Source organism: Anopheles ziemanni, chromosome X (genome assembly GCF_943734765.1).
Source record: "Anopheles ziemanni chromosome X, idAnoZiCoDA_A2_x.2, whole genome shotgun sequence".
Lineage (NCBI taxonomy): Eukaryota > Metazoa > Arthropoda > Insecta > Diptera > Culicidae > Anopheles > Anopheles ziemanni.
The window spans coordinates 6,910,412-6,930,154 of NC_080707.1; the positions used below are offsets into that span (position 1 = coordinate 6,910,412).

Here is a 19,743-nt window from a genome sequence, read left to right on the forward strand (position 1 = left end):
TCATGAAGGGTTGGTGGGCAAGGGGGAGGGGGAGGAGTGGGTTACGTCCTCCGGTTTTGCTGTTGGTTATGTGGAAATTGGACCGTACATAATTTATTTTCTCCGATAAAACTGCACAGCTCGATCATTTCAACACATTCGACTGATTACAAATGATTTTCAAACCGCACAATGATGTGGAAAATTAAAAATGCATTTGTTCTATGCTTGATAGTTATAACGTTAAATATGTTGCTGCATTTTATTGTACCAATTTTAGCAATTGATCAAGACATTATAGTTATTATAGTACTCGGTCTTGGTACAGTTCCAAATCAAATTGATCAGAAAATTTGATGGAGTAAAGAGGCATAGTTCCTCCTTATTCGTAAGTTACGACGCTTAGGCATTTAAATAAATGTAACAACATTCGCAATCATCATTTCGCGATCTATCGGTTTTCATCGATAACATCCCAATCATCGCTACCATACCAACTATATACCATTTTCATTATCCATTTGCCATATTCTTCCCATTTTAGGTTACTGCATCTTTACCATATTATACGACGGTAAAACACTTGCAGCATTCGGCAAGTTTTCTTGACTATGTTACGATAAACGTTGCGAAGTGCACATTTGGAGGAGCAGCAGCTGAAAAAACAGCTACCATATGTACCATCCACGGGAAAGACAAGACTAGCGAGTAAGGACAGTTGTATTCTCCGCTGCTTGGAACGAATTGGGTTGTGTTTGCTTTCTCTTAGCTTCGTTCCATGTTTCATTTGCTAATTTCGGCATGTCCGAAAGCATGTGCACATTATCGGACGTTGATTTGACACTTGGGTGCGTCCAAGTGCTGCTCAAATCGACAGCTTCGGGTATGACGAGCCGAAACCGCTGGTAGCGTACGTTTTTGGCTTGCTCTCATCGAACGTTCGACGTACCCACATCCCTACATGCGTAACCAAAGCCTTCGCAACAAAATGGCAGAGAAAGTCCCTGCTGGTATTGCACCGTCGGGCGGCGCATTTGTCGTCAATTCGCCCGACGCCCATCCTCGCTCCAATGATATCATCATGCATAACATCGCGATACAACCGTTGCCGGTCGAGCCGACCCCATCGATTTCACACCCGCACAGCAGCAACGCATACGTGCGTCCATCCGGTGTTCAGCAAGCCTGCGTATCAAAGCCGGCCAATAAGGTAAGCAAAACGACGCAAGAAAAAAAAAAAAATAAGCGACAACTCGAAACCTATATTCGAATATTGTCATTTACATAAATATATCATCTATGGTTGTGGAATGCACGCGTACGGCCGCCACCACCCCCTTTCCCTCACTTCCATATCATTGACCGACCATTACGTTTGCATATGAAACATACAGTGCATTGGTCTGTTGAGAAATATCACTGTTCAAACATAGATTGAACCCTTGGACGTGCGTCGTGGGGTAGATCGTGAAGGGATTGGAAATTTGTTTGCATGTCGAAATATGTCCCATTCCATTTGAAAAAACATCCACAACAAAAAAGTTTTACCATATATGCTCATAACATATTTGAGCATGATGCACAGACACTTTCTGATTCCGCATCTGCATGCAAAGGTTTTTAGAGGATTAAAAAAATAGTTGATATTAGTAAAAGTAGCTAAACGAATCCCAGCGCAACACGTTTTTTTTCTTAATAAATTGATGTTTATATTTGCTTTGTCGGCATGAAACTTGAAAGTACAATATTTTTCTGTGAAACTAGCAAGGACAACTTCCATACCCTGTTGTGCTACTTTGTGCGCTAATAAATTATTCCGTCATAATTGTAATTCACTTTGAAAGTCACACCAAGTGACGATTGTTTGCCATGTCGGCTTTGCTCAAGCAGTACGCCGCTGTTATCTTGCTCAATTTTATCCTACGAGATGAAACGTAGCGATAGTAGATGGTCTCGAATGGTCGGCGAATGCTTTAAGAATTATGGAACAAGCACGGAAAATGTGCTAGAAGTTCGTGAGGTGCTCTCAATGGAAAACATTTTTCACAATCTAATGCAAGTAAGTTGTTGCTCCGAAGGCGTTTTTGAGGAAATAACCAAAAAGAGTATTCGACCACGTTCGAAGGACGGTTCCGCATTTCAGTTAATTGATTTAATCATTGCAAGCACACAAAAAGTAAAATGTTTCGATTGCTATACGCTCCATAGATTGTCGCGCCGGGAGTACTGGCCGGGCCGAGAAACGTCGTACTTCATCGACACAATGGTGATTTTGGCTTCACGCTTCGCCATTTCATCGTGTACCCGCCGGATTCGGTGACGGTAAGTATTGCCGGCCTTGTTTGTTACGCCAGCAACTGACGGAACGCGTGTGCGAATATTAATTGCTCACCCCCTCCCCCCTTTCGCTTCAGGATCCGGTCGTCAATCCGCTGGCGGCGGTAGGGATGCTCAACTTTGCCCAGCCCATGGATACGGTGTTCGTGAAGAAGGTGCACCCCAACTCGGCCGCCCACCGGGCCGGCTTGCAGGAGGGCGATCGGCTGCTGGCCGTCAACGGGCTAACGGTCGCCGCCATACCGTACTCGCAAGTGGTGGCCACCATCCAGCAAACGCCAAAAACGCTCACTCTGCAGGTGGTGCCGAGAAACTACGATATCCTGCAAACGGTATGTTCGACAAAGCTACCTGCTCGAATGCTTGATATAAATGCTGATTCGCGGTTTCGTGTTGCTTTTTTTACAGTTCTTCAGTGAAACCGCCTACAACCCGGAAACGAATCAGCGTCCGCAGCCGCAGGCCGTGTCCGCTGCGAAGGTGCCGGTGTCGGCGCAACAAGAAACGCCTCCTCAACCGTACCACCCGCCGCATCTGCTGGCGATGGCCAGCGCACAGAAGAAGCAGGAATCGTTGTACAGCACGCTGCAGGAGATAGTGGTGGAAAACGTGGTGGAAGCGGGTGCCGGGATATCATCCAGCAAGAAAACTGCCATCTACGATGAAGTACCAAAGATAATGGCAAACCGTCTCAACAAGCCATCCACGACGCAGCAGCAGAGCCCGCAGCAGGCGATGCTGAAGGCGAACGGCTCGAAGGGGGTGGCGGCGACAGCTCCGGGATTCGCGATGGAGCAGCTTCTCAGCAAGCAACAGCAGTATTCACACATACACCAGCATCTTAAACACCAGCCACATCAGTATCTAGAGAAAATAACCGTACACGAGAAGGACTGCAAGCCGTACGGTAACGGTTCTTCGCCGATGGTTCTGCCCGGGAACAACGCGATGGTGGAGGATGAGTACGCCACGCCTTGCGGACAGAGCGACAGTATCCGAATGTCCCGGCTGCGTAAGAGTCTCGAGCAGAAGGAAGAGTTCTTACGACGCCCGTTGGTTGCTGCCTTCGATCGAGGTGTGATGCAGCAAGGGATGGCGGGGGTCCCGACGAACGATGGTCAAGACATAGCGCAGCACCGTGAGTTCTACGGACGCCCAAATCGTTTCAACAAACTGGTGTGGCCACCGACCGCGGCCCATCTGTCCCTCGAACAACCGCAGGAACAATCAACTCCCGCGGCTCCCGGCAACGCAGATCCCACCGGTGGTAAGGCCGCCCCCGAGTCTTCCATCGTGCCGTTGTCCGCCGGTGCCAGTTTTCAGGCAACGCCACCGAGAGGCGGCGAAAACTTATCCGCTTCCACGCGCACCCACGTGTCGCAGCTATCCTCGATCCGGGAGCAGTTCTTTATCGGCTCCCCTGCCGAAACGATGGTGCAAGCCGCACCAAAATCGGCCCCACCGTCGCTTACCGTCGCTGTCGCATCACCGGCACCACCGCCCCGCCCACCACCAATTGTGGGCACGTTCAGTGTGGCCAGCCTGCCCCTCCCGTCGCACGCCGCCATGCACGGTGTGTCGGAAAAAACGAAGCTATTCGAATCGGGCCGGGCACTCTCACCCGAGGGATTCGACCGGATGAATCTGTACAAGAGCGAACTGAGCAGGTAAGTTGGTGTAGTGTTGAGTTTAGGTAGCGAGTAGTGAATTAACTAACGTTTACGTACTCTCTCTCCAGAATCAACACCAAACAGGTGGTGCCGAATGTCGCCGTCCGGCGGAAGGAGTTCGAACTGAAAGCCGAAAGCACCAGTCGGCGTATGTCAACGGGTGGGTTAAAACATTAAACACTCATTTTGATGCAATTGCAATCATATTAAACCTTGACTGACAACTTTCAATACAACTAACGTTCACCTAATTTCGGGCTTCTCTGTTGAAAACGTTTCCAATGCTTATTAATTGGTGGGTTTAAAAAAATTATTGCAGTAAAATGAAAGTTTGCTTATTCAATCCATTTTAACACTCTGGTTAACATAAGTGAAGACACGTAACGTTATTTTAACGTAACGTAAGAATGTTTAAGATAACTTTAATATCTTTTATCAGATTATTGACTTCGATTTTCTTGGATGAAAACGACTTCAAAGATTGTTATTTGGTAGAATTAAACACCATTGTAGTAAAATGAAAGTGTGCTTATTTAATACATTGTACTATGTATAATACTAACCAAAACACATAACTTTTCATGTATGGTACAAAACGTTTAAGATAACACGTATATTTTAATTTCAACCTTTTGGCACTCTTTACGAAAAACTGCTCGATAGAAGAAGAAAGAAGAGATATAATTCCCTTGCAAGCTGTTTAATGGTTCAATAAAATGTTAATTGTATTATTTCCTTTTGCAGAAGACAAGCAACGTTCGGTTAGTTCCGACTCCGAGTCGCAACGTACGCCGGTTCGGATGCGCTCGCTTTCCGACGAACCAAATGCCACGCAGAAGGCGTTCGGCAGGGCATCGTTTCCTCCAATGAATCCGTTCAATGAAGATAACACGAAGCCGCTGGATGAGCAGTGCCAGGACGCAGCCGAAGCGACTGTTAGCCATGGGTCAAGCCCGCAATCGGGTGCCGTACTGGCTGAAAACAATCGGACGGGCAACGGTAAGGCAACGCAGCATACCTAGTTTGCCTTAGGAATGGAGTTTTCAGTTTGTCAATTTTATTTTAATCTAAACAGAAACATCGACCGCGGCGGTCATCATGCGCCCGAAGCAACAGCACTCGCTGATGGTCGGGAAGGATGATCGCAAGGTGCGGCGCATTTCCTACCTTCGAGCGACGGCTCGCGAAAATCTATTCCACCTGATCGAAAGCGACGCGGTGCTGGGCAGCTCGGAACCATCGGAGGACACCACCACCACCACCGGTGAGAGCGCGATGAGTGAGGCCTTGGGCGCGTCGGTGTCCGGCCCGCCGCAGCAGGAAACATCCGCTATCGACGGGGACGGGTTGTTGACGGCTGGGAAGGTTAAGTCGTCAGCGTTCGTGCAATCGGTACAGCTAAAGAGGTGAGCTATATTATTCAGCTTCAGGGACATTTTTCATTTACTAATGTTACGTTTGACCGTCTCTTTTTTGCACATTCCACCAACTGCTGCACCCAAACAGCCATTGTGCCAAGTCGAAGGCGTTGGCGCATTTCCGGGACAGTCAGGCCGACAGTACGGCTCCGTTGCTCCGGGAAGGGGAGCTGAACGTCAAGGTGACGCTTATCGACGGCAAACGGTCGGCCGATCGCAGCTGGCGCTCGGTGCACGCCGAGTTGCGCGGCAACCGCTTGAAGATGACCCACGTGCGTGATGGAAAGATTTCAACACAGGTAAGTGATTTTACAGCACCGTAGTATGATGATATTTAAAAAAACGAGTACTTTGAAGCGAAAAGTTCATGTTGTCATTAATGTGTATCGTTCACAAACATTGGTGGAGCATGATATGCCTTGTGCTGTATTGATTTTTACACACATTGTTTTTTATTTGTGTTTCAATAAAAGCCTCCATACGTATACCATATTTCGCTTCAAATGTATATTATCTTGCCCCTTATCATTGATTGCATTGTTTGTTGCTCGTTGCTCTACCTCTTTCCGCAGCATACTCCTGAACCATGTGGTACTATCGATCTCACGAACTTCCGTGTTACGGAAGGAAACTACACGAAGCGAAAGAACGTTTTCAAGTTGGCTACGCTGGGCGGCGGCGCTTACTATCCGGCGGAACCGTCCTCCGCCGGAGCGCGTCAAACCGAGGAGTACCGTATGCAGCAAGGCGCGTCCGGTTTGGCCTCCCTCGGAGGGGCGTTGCCCGGTTCGGCGCGTGAACTGCTACTGCAGGCGGACAGCTACGCGGATATGCAGCAGTGGATGGAGGTGCTGCGCAGTGTTTGTTGTGCGGACGGTGGAGAGGATAGCGGAGCAAATCAGCTGCCGGGAGGCGTAAGTAGAGCAAGGGCTCGTATTTGACTAGCTCCTAATGACACATTGATGTACCATTTCTACAGGATTACGTGAGCAATCTGGGAGGACAGCAAGCGGAACCGCAACGGGTCGCGGCGCAAACCAGCGTGCAGGTGCACAGTGGTGCCAGTGGCGACGACTACTCGCCAATTCTGTCGACAAAATCGCATCGAAAGTATGCACTCGGTTCGCGGTCGCCGTCGGGTCAGTCGCCCGTTACGAAAACTCGAAAAACGCCACAACTCAACTCGAGCTCATCGACGGGTCGAGAGCCAGCGCCGATGGAAGCCAGCATAGCCGGCAGCCGGCAGGTGGCGATTCCATCGAGTCAATATCAAATCAATCAACATCCCACCAATCAACTGATGATCCATCAGCACCATCAGCATTTCGGCAGCGGGAAAGAAAACTCGGACCGCGAGGGCAGCTCGCCCAAGTCCAAGACGTGGAAGGGTATCGTCGCGCGTCAGTTCCGCAAGATGCAAGGTCAGCCGTCGGAATCGGGCGGATCGGGTCATTCTGCCGACCTGATGGTGTTCCCCGAGGGTGCGTCCATCAATGTGCCGCTGCAGTTCTGCCCGGTGTCGGAGGACGACCCGTACGTGCCGCTCGTGCTAACCAAGTGCACCGGCATCGTCGAGTCGAAGGGGTTGAGCGTGGTCGGCATCTACCGTATACCCGGCAACACCGCCGCCATCACGCAGCTAACCGAAACGATCAACCGCGGGCTGGACGAAGCGACACTGTCCGATCCGCGCTGGGACGACGTGAACGTGGTGTCGTCGCTGCTCAAGTCGTTCATCCGCAACCTGCCCGAGCCCCTGCTACCGAAGGAGCTCTACGGTGGGTTCATCGCCGCGGACAAGCTGAGTGGCGCACGGCGTCTGATCGAGCTCAGGCAGCTGCTACGGCGCATACCGCCGATGAACTACGAAACGCTCAAGCACCTGATGCGCCATCTCTATCGCGTCAGCACCAACAGCGAGGTTAACCTGATGGACCCTCGCAACCTGGCGATCGTGTTCGGCCCGTCGGTGGTCCGCTCCGCGAACGAGTCACTCGAAACCGCCGTCAAGGACATGCGACACCAGTGCCAGATCGTGGAAGTGCTTATCAATTACGTACGTACAAATCTTTTTCGGCCGCCGCATGTCGAGCAATATGCAATTACCGATTCGAATGTGTTTTTGTGCTTCACAGTATCAATACTTCTTCGAAGATGGCCCACTACCGAGCGTGGAGGAAAAGATTATCGACGCGACCGTTGTCGACTCCGGTGTTGAGGATCCATCAACTTCGCTGCTGCTGGATAACGTTTCGAAAATCGAGCGTAAGTTGTTTCATCCAGTTTCGCTGAGCATCTTTTCTTGATGTTACAAATTAGTGCCCTGTAATTCCTGTTAAACTTTTTGTATGATGTATTAGGAGAATTGAAATTTGTCCCTCAACTTTCTACATAACCATGTTATTCGTTTTGTAAATTGTAGCACTCAAAGAATCCTCGAAAGAGAGTAGCTCCGGATTTGTCTCCTGAGCTTTTCTTTTCTTGATGATATAAATTAGTGTCCGTGTAATTCCTGTTAAACTTTTTGTATAATGTGTTAGGAGAATTGAAATTTGTCCTTCAACTTTCTACATAACCATATTATTCTTTTTGTAAATTGTAGCACTCAAAGAATCCTCGAAAGAGAGTAGCTCCGGATTTGTGGCAAACATCGTGCAGGCAGCAAATAGGAAGATTCGTCGTTCGGCACAGCGCAAGAGTACCATGTCTTCGACCACCCCGGATACGCTATCCCTCGACAGCACGATGGTAAGCCATTGGGTGCTTGGAGTCATCTCATAACGTCGATTAAATCATTCCTATCTACCGTCACCCACAGTCGGCCGAGTCGAAAGAGCAAACGATGCGGATTACACGACGCTGCATTGACATACAAAAGACCAGGGCGACGGCCGGCAGCCTGAGCAGTGACGGCAAGCAGATGGATGAAGATTCCACCGTGCTGCTGGTGAAAACGGGCTCGACCGGCCCGTGCGCGGACGCCCTTCCCGCCAAGGATCTGGTGGACCGTGGCCAGCAGCACCGCCATCGGCTGACGAAGAAGGAGGAAAATCTGTTACAGCTGCATCACCACCATCACCATCATCATCACTACTACCACAGCAGTCGGCATCATAGCGCCCAGAGCAACGACGATGCGTCTGCTGTGTCGAGCCGTTCGTCCGAGGACGACTCCAACGACAGTACCTTTGCGGATAATGGTAAGTGCTAATACTATTTGTCTGCTCTATGAAGTACCTTAAGTTCATCCTTGTTATTGTTGTGCCATAGCATATATTTAACCAAATATGATCGAAAAATTTATCCCAGCTAGCGAAATTTAGTTCCAAACCGGGTTATAAGTAATATAGGGGTAATATACTTCTTCCAATTAATTTCAAAAGTGAATTTTGATATTTCTAGTTTCCTGCTTTAATTTCATATGTTTCAATTACATGTTTCAACTTTAGAAAGTGCCAAAATTATCTTTTATTGTTTTAGCGTAGTTTTTGTTTGCTAGAGACGGCAAAATATATTACTTAGTGGCAGAGGCGGATCAAAGGATAAGTAAACTAAGTGAAACTCGTACTTACTTTATTTTTTATGTTGCATTTTCATTTACTTATGGGACAAACACTTTTTAGAATTAATAACAGCTAGTTATCCAAAAATGATAGCTATGGCAGTGATTAAAGACACAATAACTAATTAGATAAGTAAGAAAAAAATTAGACTACTCGTCAATTTTGTGCGCAGTAAATACTATTCGTGAAAAATTAATCTCTTGGAGAGTTCGCAAAGATGGTTTCGCATTAAATATGGGTTTGAGAATAAGGCTTTTGGCTTTTATAATTTAAGATAATATTAAGGAAAATTTAAGTTTGTAGTGTAGTTGAAATTTTGTAATTTTTTTAAATATCAAGAACGTTGAGTGTAATGTACATTTTCAAGGGTCTTCAACTTTTAACTGCTTGGGGCCTCTGGAACTCTTAATCCGCCTCTGCTTAGTGGTACGAATTATTCGAAAAATATATTCAGTTCCAGATAGAGTAAATGAAAGGATAGGTTGTGGATGGGATAGGGCGAAAAGATCTTATTAGAGTGTTGCATATCAAACATAATAATACAATCACTTGAGTCTTATACGTTTGGTTACTATTTTACGCACGGCAGATTTGATGGCGACGGCTTCTAATTGTAGTGTTGTTTTCCTTTGCAGGTGATATGTCGCTGAAAACGGTAACCATCGCATTGGACAACAAGTTGCGCTCGTTGCGGAACTCTTCCATCGATGACTCGGACCGCGATCTGGCGCTGGAGTGCAGTGAAGGGGACTTGAGCAGCGTTGGTAGTGGCAACGTCCGTCATTCACTGCACCAGCAGTATCACATGGGTCGGACGGCACGGCCACTGACGCTCGGCGAAAACATCCCGTACGCTGACGAGTCGCCCGAGCGACCGTTGGTGCAGAGTCGCTCGAAACCGCTGCGCCAGTCGGGCAAGGGTGCGGGTTCGGGCATGCTGATGGCGCACAGCGGCGAGGATGTGCCGCTGAAGAAGGCATCGAGTGCGGGGTTGGGCTGCGAGGCAGGCAGCAGCACACATTCGAGTACAAACGACAGTTGTCTGACGCTGGTTAACGAGACGGATGCGTTGGTGGTTGGTGCGGGGGGCGACCATGGCGACACGACGGCGCACGAAGACGATGCGGCCAGCGAGCTGGTGGGAGTCGGCCGGAGTAATATGGTGCTGAGCTCGGACGAGACCGACTCGTCGACGACGAGCAACCCGCACGAGAAGCTCACCGCCACCACGTACCGCATCGACACGGAGGTGCTGAAGAAGATGAACCGCATCCTCACGCAGCTCGAGCGCAAGGCGAACAACCTCGAGCGCAAGTTCAACCTGAACCGCTCGCTGTCGCTTAACTACAAGTCACCGAAGGCCGTCGATTGTTGTTGCTTGTTGCAGCAGGGTGGCGGAGGCGCCGCCAGCGGCCCGTTGCAAATCGCGCATGCACATCCCCATCCCGGGCCACCACTGCACTACTGGACGCAGCAGCAGCCACCGCAGTCGCAGCAGCAACTTCCGACGGCGAACAACAACAACGTGACGAACTGCTTCAATCAAAACAGCCCGACGGTGGCGGCGGCGGCGGCGGCACCAGCGGCGGGGATAAGCAGTCTCCGGGCCCGCCTCTCGCTCACGAAGGACGAGAAAACGGACAAGAACATCAACCGACGGCGGCTGCTGTTGGACTCGCACGTTGGCAATGCCGGAGCCGGTGCACCGGCAGGAGGAGGAGGAGGAGGAGGTTCGGCAGCCGGCTGCCTGCTCGAACGGGGCGGCAAGTACGTAAGCGCGAACTGCGGCGGCGAATCGAGCTGTCCGCACATGGTCGTAGCTGCCTGTCATTCCGGAGCTGCTGGAGGTGGAGCTGGGCAAACCGCAGCGGCTGGTGGCAACGTAGGTGGCGGACGACAACGACGCCACGCCGGAAGTCGCTCGATTCGACGGCGGCACACCGTCGGCGGGACGCACGACTATCTGTCGAACAAAATCAACACGCAGGACTATCACCACCACCACCATCAGTACTACGCCGGGCAGGGTTGTTGCCCACTACGGCGCACCTAAAACCGGTTCAGCGATTTCATTCGAAACGAGTCTCCAATTGCGATTGACCAGGTGGATATCCTTCCACTGGATAACTTGATATATTCACAAAAACACATACACACACACACACACACACACGGCAACAGAATCCTCCCAGGCAACAGCAACATTAAGCGCTCCTCAATCTGTCTTCCGAGTTGCCTTCGGCGTCGTCCTCACATCCGATCGCCGGTACATCCGTTGATGGTACACGGAAAACTTTTTGATGAAATAATATTACTAGAGTATGTCCGAATATGTGTGTGTGTGTATGCGTGTGTGTGGGCGTGTGCTTACGCGCTTGTTGTATGATGTATAGCTATAGACAAGTAAGAGGGAAAAGTTTGCGAGAGATTCGCAATCACGGTATTTTTTTTTTTTTTTTTGGTACGTACATATATAGATTTTTGTTTAGCTTTTGTGCAACGACTTGAAAAGACTCTAAAGACACGTGTAAAGGATGAGAGGAAACAGTTTAATGTTGAAGGTAAAGCATAATGGAAAAAAAACCCCCGTTTCGAACAACGCAAAAGAGGTGGCAAAGCCCAAATTGTGATAAATATTGAAAAGGCTAAAAACTATTATCGAAAAACAAAAACACACGAGGAAAAAATTTGTATTCTTATCGTAGCCGAACACTGTGGACTAGAGTTGTGTAAATCGGATTCAGATTCATGAATCTGAATGAATCTCTGCCTTATAAGGGATTCATGAATCTTTCGCCGCGAGATTCATGAATCCCAAAGACACACCAAATGATGTAAAGTCACCAACCAAAAGTCGGTTGAGGGACCACCTTTTTTTTTTTTTTTTTTTTTGTCTCATTGTCCACGCCTATGACAGAATCGGGGAGATTCATGACAGAACCATGAAAGATTCATGAAGATTCATTAAGGTTTCGAAAAATTCATTAAGCTTTGAATATTCGAATCCGCAAAGATTCATGAATCCATCTGAATGAATCTTAGGTAAAAGATTCATATGAATGAATCTCGCCAAAAGATTCATTAAGCACAACACTACTGTGGACCGTTTTGTAATGAGCGTACATCTCTATAATATTTGCTATTTTTTGATACTTTGTTGTATTATAGATTTAATGTATACTTATATGCAAGGTCTGTTCGGTAGGATTTCGTTCTGAATACTCGCAGCGCAGTGGAAAGACAAAAGAAAGGGGGTTTGGGTGGCAAGAATGTAAAACCGACTCCCACTGGAAAAAGGTTGTTTTCCACTGAGCGAAAGCGAGGTTCGGCACGAATGCTTATTTCAAGACAAAACCCTGTGTATATGTATATGTCGATGTTTGTGTACTTGTGCGTGTGTATGTGTGCGTTTGCGTGTGTGTGTGTGTGTGTGTGTGTGTTTACCCGTGTTAACGTGTGCGTGTATAGGTTTTTAGTAACGGCAGTGTTGATATATTTTTATATAATTTTTATTAATCTCAATATTGCTTTTATAAAGTTACAATTTAATGCTATTTCATTTCGATAATGCTGCATTACACACTGCTCTAGACACTCACACCGTTTCATTCTGTCGGCTAACTTTAATGATTATCGCGCGGTAATAGATTGGATTCTTTCATGTTTGCCTTTCTCATCGTGCGGCAATTATGGTTTTTAAATGAACATATACACAATCGAAATAAGCTCTCTTGTGTTTTTGTTTTGCGTTTGCTGTTGTAATCGTCGGAAAAAAGCAGCTCCAGCAGAGGGAAATGTTTTTCTTTTCCAATCAACATAGAAAAGGAAAACATGGTAAACCGAACGACACAGGAAAACGAAAAACACATAACATAGATTTCTTCGGGCGGGCAGCTGCATGTTCGCTACGTTTGATCGCGACAGCGCTTGTTAGACGCCGCGACAAAATATAGGGGCTTTACGGTAGGGAACTTTTGTGCAACAGACCATAAGAGGTATATCGTCAGCGATTGATAAGAAAATGGATCAGTGATATTAAATGCAATTTCAGAAAACATGTGCCTGCATCGTGCGTTTGATTAGTTTTTGTTTTTAAGAGCATGGGTTTTGAGAGAAAGAGGTATCATTCGAGCTCGCAAGAGTACTCGAGCACAAGGCAAGAAACTGTTTGGGTGAGATGTTTCCTTGTTCTACTACGGCCCATGATTACCTGGTGCAACTAGTTACATATCCACATTAAATGCCAATTTTCTTCCCGTCATTCCCATTTTCATTTCAACATTGATTTCGGAAGAGAATGCAGTCCCTCTCATCACTTCTTCTGAACTTGCTAAACAGAAGTTTATTTGCTGAGGTACGATTATAAGTAATTGAAGAAATGTATCCATCAGGTTACAACTTGTTCTACCCTTCGTTTAGATTTCCACAGTTTCAACTGGACGGGTGAGACTAGATATAAAAGTGACCAGTTGCGATCGTACAGTTTCTTCCGACGCGTCAATTTGTTGTAAGTTTTTAGCTTTACTGACATCAACCAGTAGCGAAACAATCCGATGAACTAGCTCCTTCGAAGATCGCTTCATCCCGAAAGGTCAAATGCGTAAAATTTTCTCCTGCATTTTGTTTTATCTTCAACCGCTTGTCCTTCCAAACAGAGAAAAAAACTACATCTTGGAGAAAAATGAGAAACGCAATAGGATATCGGGCTTTATTTTCGAACGAAACATTAAGCGAAGTCGGATCGGGCACGCTCGTTGAGGTTATGTGTACAATAAAATCACGAGGGATCCGCGTTTCACTAAATGCCAACTGTGTCCAAGTGGTAGTAAAATCATAAGAAGCAATAGTGTTGCTCTTTGCAAAACACTGTTTCTGCTTTCACAACCTTCGTAAAACTAAACAACGATCAGCCATTACATCATATGGACTTAGTAATATCTTCTTTGTTTTTTCGATAAAACAATACAAATTTGGTAGAAAGAATTGTCATTTACATCAGTCAAAAAATCCAGTTGTTCTAGCAAAAAGAAAAAAACAATACTGTCAATCAAAGATGGCCGTATCAAATTGCAGTGTATTGAAATCTGTTGCCTATCCTCTTTATTGTTATCACTTTTCCTACACCACGCCGGGTCTACACACACCTTCCAACGCTGGGTGAATTGAAACTGTGCGTACCTTTTTGTAGCTACTGGTTTTTGCTGTTCTTACAAATTTTAAACTAATCCATTTCGGTGAACGCGTCACCGCTCTGCTACTAGTGGACTTCTAGACTAGTGGGACAAAGAACGTTTGGTGCAGGTACCGGTGCTGCAGACCACGCTCGTTAACCTGCAATAGACCTGCAGCTGCTTTGCAATTGCAATGAACCCAAAAACAGAGCACTCGAAGCAAGCGCCGAACAGTGGGTCAGTGTTCAAGGGAGAGTTAAAGCCAAACGAGACGCGGTACAGGATAGTGAAGGCACAACAGATTGGTCCCTTGATGTGTCTTTTATCCACTTTTGTTATCTTCTCTAAACATTGGATCAAGACTCACATCAAACAAAAAGCAAACATATGAACTACTGTCAGCCACTGTTAAAGATACCAATCCAACGCATAATTTTGCTAAAAGTTTGCTGAACTTCTAGGGTCTCGATCACCAATCCTTTTTACTCTCGGTCGTCCTGTGGGAAATTGTTACCAAGTAGGTCAACGAAAGCAAATCCCTCTCTCCCTCTTTCTTACTGTCTAGTACAGATGCGGGACTTAATAAATCTATCTGGAATAAACACTATTGCTACACTATTGCTTAAACTGTGTTCTAATAGAAAAAGACGAATACTCCCAGAGTGCGGGCTACAACCCACGCCAGGCAACGCCGATTCAAATGTTCCCACAACAAACAACATCATTTGATCGTTTCGAACGAGACGAGTAACACCACCGTTTCAATTTACGCTTCAGAGCCCGATTCCTCCGATCCTGTTTGGAAGATCTCCCGTGCGTGCTAAAGACACTCACCAAAAACCATACACTCCGGCGAGGACAAACAGTTGCTCGGTAGTGGACAACACGGTTACAAAATACGGTTCACCCTTCTTTCACTCACGATCGTCCACGGTCAGTACCCGCCTGCATCAGGATTCTATTACCAATGTAGATACGTCGAATATCACAGAGTTCCTGTCTATCCCAAATAAGCCAAGTTATATATGTCGTTTCTTACATCGAACGGACGTAAGAAATGCTCAGTTGTAACGTCTCTCCTCACCGGCAACTCTGCGCTCAACGGTGCTACCTTAGAACACGAACAGTTTTAACTCTGCTAGAGCTTACGCCTAGCAGCCAACTCCCAAGCTACCATACCTACTTCCTATCGCCCTAATAGCTTACTGCTACTATTCACGAGATAAAAATGTCCTAACATTGAGACTGAAAACCTATATTATGTTCAAACAAATAATCAGAATATTGAAGAAGGATGTCTTTAAAACATCGGAGCAGTAAGACATAAACTGTTATCTACAAAAAACTAAGTTATAAACAATTCTTTATGGCTTATGACTCTATTCCTCCAGAAAACACCAAGTCATCTTGATAGTACTGTTTTTGGTACCATTTTGGTGACAGTTTCTTGCTGTTGTAACTTAAATTTTTACTGAAGGCATTTGACAAAAACTCAAACTCCGCGTATTACTGTAAGGAATATAAAACCTATGAAAGACAACCTCAGGAAAGTGTCACTTCGCTACATGCTTCGCTATATTCAGTATGTAACTAAATCAGTAGGGCTTGAGGGCAAGTAAGATTCCACTCTCGTAGTCGGTTGACTTTGCTGTGTGGTGATGTCAAACCTACACCTAGGTTGCCCAACTACCATGGATCTATGTTCCTTATTTCTTTTACCTTTCTTTTCCATTTTATTAATTACCAAATACCATGAATCCTGGACCGGGGAATATTGTTGGTTTTGTAAAACTATCATCGGCTCAGCAGTTCCGCCGTCCGTGTGTAAGTAATCCTTCCTTCCTTCGAAGAGAAAATTGCACCAGTTCTGCTGAGCATATGGCTACTAAGGCTACTCGGTTTCATTTTTTTTTCAATTTTTAAACATTTATTTGAAAGAGTGTCTTAGTTATCTAAGTTAAGAAAGTTCGTGCTGGATTTGTTAAATGATGGTAAACAGAAATACTTTACGATACATCTTGGTCATTGGGACAGAGATTGAATGTTGATGGGAGATTTCGTTACAGGCCTTGTCCCTGTGGTAGTTCCTTCGTGCACAGACAAGGTGGCACCGATCTGGCTTTTGAACAGAATGGAACAGTGTGGTCGTGCGTTACTTGCTCTACGACTGAATTTATTGAAATCGCCAAAATTACAATCGAACGCGCTACGGTAGTGTCTGTACGTTAAGGGATTCTCTACCCGGTAACGTAAAACTGTGGTTTAGAAAAACTATATATTGTAACTTACTGAGGCTAACAAAGTTATATACCAATCTGATTGAATTACTTAATGCCTTTTGTAGCGTCCAGTGTTAACACATCCCGGCAGCCTTCTCGATCCCGATCTGAATGCAAAAAGACTCTTGAGATGAGGTCGATACAACAGAGACTGAAAGTGACTGCAACCAGCAGTGACTGTATCAGATCAGCGTTGCGTTCAGTTGTTGTGGTTGTACAAAAACGGTGTTTATAGAACGGGTATGTTTTCTGTATCCCTACAAGTGAAAAACACTTTCCAGCATCGGGCATAGAGACGTGCACCTGCTGTTTCTACGAACAGAGGAGACGTACAGCGCACGGCAAGACCCTTGCCCAGCGTAGTAGCCCAAGGTTGTTTGCAATTGGATGATAGGTTTGGGTTTCATAACTTATGTCAATAGCAATGTGCTAGTTTAGTAGAACTTGTTCTGTGTTGTTGGTAGTGCGAACCTGCATTCCGTTCTCGCTCTAAATGTGTCTAGACTTTCTCGAGCATCACAAACCCGGCGCCTGGATGGCTGCTGGTTTGCTTGAAGGATGCGCGTAGAAGAAAGAACATCAACAAATTCTTAAGTACTACTGGCAGTATGTATCATTCACCTCTCCAACCCTATTTCCTCAAGAACTGACATCGATTTTGCGGTTACAAAGTACTAAGAGCAAAACGTTGTGACGGTATGGTTGTGATTTGGTGTGAGCGGTTGTGAGTGGTGTCACACGGCACAAGTGTACTAATTTTCTCACGCTTGCTGCCTGCCTGGATTCCCACTCTCCGTCTTGAATAGCCGCACTCTAGCAAAGGTGTTCCATCTTCAGGTTATCTGAACAGTTCGTCCCTTTAAATGTTTGCTTCGATTGAATCAGTTATGTAAGTATTCAATAACTTCTCTCCTATTACTTGGCTAATGAAAAATCCGATGTCTTCACAATATAAATAAGTCCGTTGATATTGTTATTTCGTGTCGTTCGACTGTCCGACTTCCGCATATCCGTTTGCTTGAGTGAAGCAAAAGCGTATACCGTAGGTTCTCTGTATTTGTTAACGTGCTTTACCAAAGGGTTTTAATGTTTCCAACCGAAAACCGTTATCTACCATCTGATTGTAATACCGGGATCGTGGAGACGGCTACGGTATACGCCACTGGGATGAGAACTTGCTGAATGCTTGTAGGTCCATGCGGAGTGGAGTGGCCTGACATCTCCTGAACAAATATGTGTACTAGAACGAGAATTCAACCACATTACAAAGTGTCCTAGCTGTTTTCGACGCTCACACTCACTTACCCTTGATATCCCAATCTTCGACTTATCTTTCCTCGGTTGCTACTCCTTAGCCTTTGTCTTCCAATGGTATGTGTGCTGTTAGTGTCAAGGCGTAGTGGTGACTCCACATCGGTTCGGGGAAGGGAAAAATCAGGAAAATGGTGACGATGAACGTGAACCTACAGCTAGAAGGAAGCGTCCAGCACGGCGAACGAATCCGGCACCAGTACGGCGTACTCGACCTCGTTGCCGTTCGACTCCTCCAACATCTCCAGGTCTTCCGAGGACGTGCTGGTTCCGGTGGCGACGGGTGACACAACATGGAGCATGCCGGGCTGATCGTTTAGCGTTGGTGAGTGACGTGCACGGAGGCGCCTGATCGCGCTGCGTCTCGAGCGCCGCTGGTATAGCTGTTGGTAGCGCCGCTGCTGATACGACCCGCCCGGATAGCTGTTGTCCTCGGTGTCGTTCGCGCCCTCGTCGTCTCCCTCGTGCTCCTGCTCCCCCGCGAGCACACGCCCGCCATCCTCGTCCTCGTCATCGTCGTCCTCCTCCTCATCCTCCTCCTCCTCCTCCTCTTCCTCATCCTCCTCCTCCTCCTCCACATCCTCTACCTTATCGTTCTTCTTCCTCCTCTTCTCAACCTGTGTCTTCTTGCTCCGGTGCTCCTCCTCCTCATCCACGGTACCATCGACTGACAGTGACTGAGCCCGGTCCTGCCCAAAGAGAGTACGAAAGGAAGTGGTACGGTAAGTCATTTCTTTCCACCCGCGCAGCGTCGGAAGGTTTATTGGTGCATACGTCATATGATATTATTCATCAGGCGTGGTTTGGTGAAAGACATTTTTTCATTGTAGTGTAAAGATATTGCGACTCGAAGAATCGGTTGATGCGCATTGTGAAGTTTGTGAGATAAAACGGAGAGTGTGAAATGGAGAAAGAGAAAGAGATAGAAGAAGTGAAAGTGGAAAATGAAGAGAAAGTAGAAGAGAAAGAGAAAGAGAAAAAAGAAAGAGGAAGAGAGAGAGAGAAAAAGAGAAAGAGAGAGAGAGAGAGAGAGAGAGAAAGAGAGTAAAAGAAAAGGAAGGAAAAAGAAGAAGAGAATGACAGATGCATAAAGATAGAAGAAATAGATCAAGAAGAGATGGAGAAAGATTGTCATAAGATATTATGCGTAAGTGAAAGCGATCGGTGATTGAGTGAGTCATTAGATGTTGTTGTTTGTATGTTATGTGGTAGCTAGATTGAAAGAAAATTCAATGAAGATGCTACAGCAGGAGGCATGCAGCAACGATGGTGATTACTTTATTCTAAATTGCTCTCAGATGCTCATGCCGCTCAACTCTAAATCTGGAAAGTAAGGATGCTACAGAAATGAATGCATAAATGTAAAGAGGCGCCTTGAAATAAATGTTTTGTCGTAGAACTGTCGTGGAAAACATGGGTTCAGTAAACACGCACACACACACTGTTGGAGGTCCTCCAGGTTAGGAAAAGTCTAGAGAATCGTTCGACAATCTTGTTTACCCCAGAACATCTTCTTTAAGATGGTCGATTAAATTCTGTCTCATAGTAATGCAGGCCCAAAACTGGAGAACGTCGTCTCTTTTATTCGATAAAACACTTAAGAGCGTCCCAATTAAAAGAAATATACGAATAATAAGCTAATCGGAGTGAGCTATTGAAAAAAAGGCACCAATCTATGTAATAAAACTAAATTAATTATAAGAGAAGCAATAATAAAATTCATTCAAAACGATCATCAACTGTAAAAATCTAATGTAAAGATACAATTTTGCGTAGAGTGAACTAGATAAGAGAGAACTAGCGCGCCTAGGGGGAAAGAGGTGAAAAAGGAGAATGCTGTAAAAAGTCTAAAAGGAAGAGCGATGGAGAAAAGAGAGAGAGAGAGAGTGTGTAGGGTAGACAGCTCAGCTAGAGAGGAGGTAGAGGTCGATCAATCTACTGTGGCCGGGGTATTTGTCAATTAGAGAGGCTACCAGCAGGACATAAACAGTTGTATTTTGCTTCTCCAATTCAAC

At 46.2% G+C, this 19,743-nt stretch overlaps 1 protein-coding gene across 1 annotated transcript; it reads left to right on the forward strand.

Moving 5' to 3' along the window:
* Positions 1-533: 533 nt before the first annotated feature.
* LOC131290650 (uncharacterized) lies at positions 534-11,124 on the forward strand. The gene is made up of 14 exons (XM_058319813.1): positions 534-1,189; positions 2,188-2,301; positions 2,394-2,648; positions 2,725-3,983; positions 4,055-4,146; positions 4,731-4,985; positions 5,062-5,392; positions 5,493-5,703; positions 5,977-6,318; positions 6,384-7,460; positions 7,540-7,669; positions 8,007-8,152; positions 8,223-8,604; positions 9,603-11,124. Exons 1-14 carry the CDS (start codon positions 941-943, stop codon positions 11,018-11,020), a joined length of 6,261 nt encoding a protein of 2,086 aa, XP_058175796.1. The 5' UTR covers positions 534-940; the 3' UTR covers positions 11,021-11,124.
* Positions 11,125-19,743: the final 8,619 nt, after the last annotated feature.

Excerpts from the sequence above, each read along its gene's own strand:
- LOC131290650 (XM_058319813.1), top strand. The coding sequence starts at position 941 with ATGCGTAACCAAAGCCTTCGCAACAAAATGGCAGAGAAAGTCCCTGCT. Across the intron at positions 4,986-5,061 it reads AAACAATCGGACGGGCAACG|AAACATCGACCGCGGCGGTC; the intron begins GTAAGGCAACGC and ends TAATCTAAACAG. Across the intron at positions 5,393-5,492 it reads CAATCGGTACAGCTAAAGAG|CCATTGTGCCAAGTCGAAGG; the intron begins GTGAGCTATATT and ends GCACCCAAACAG.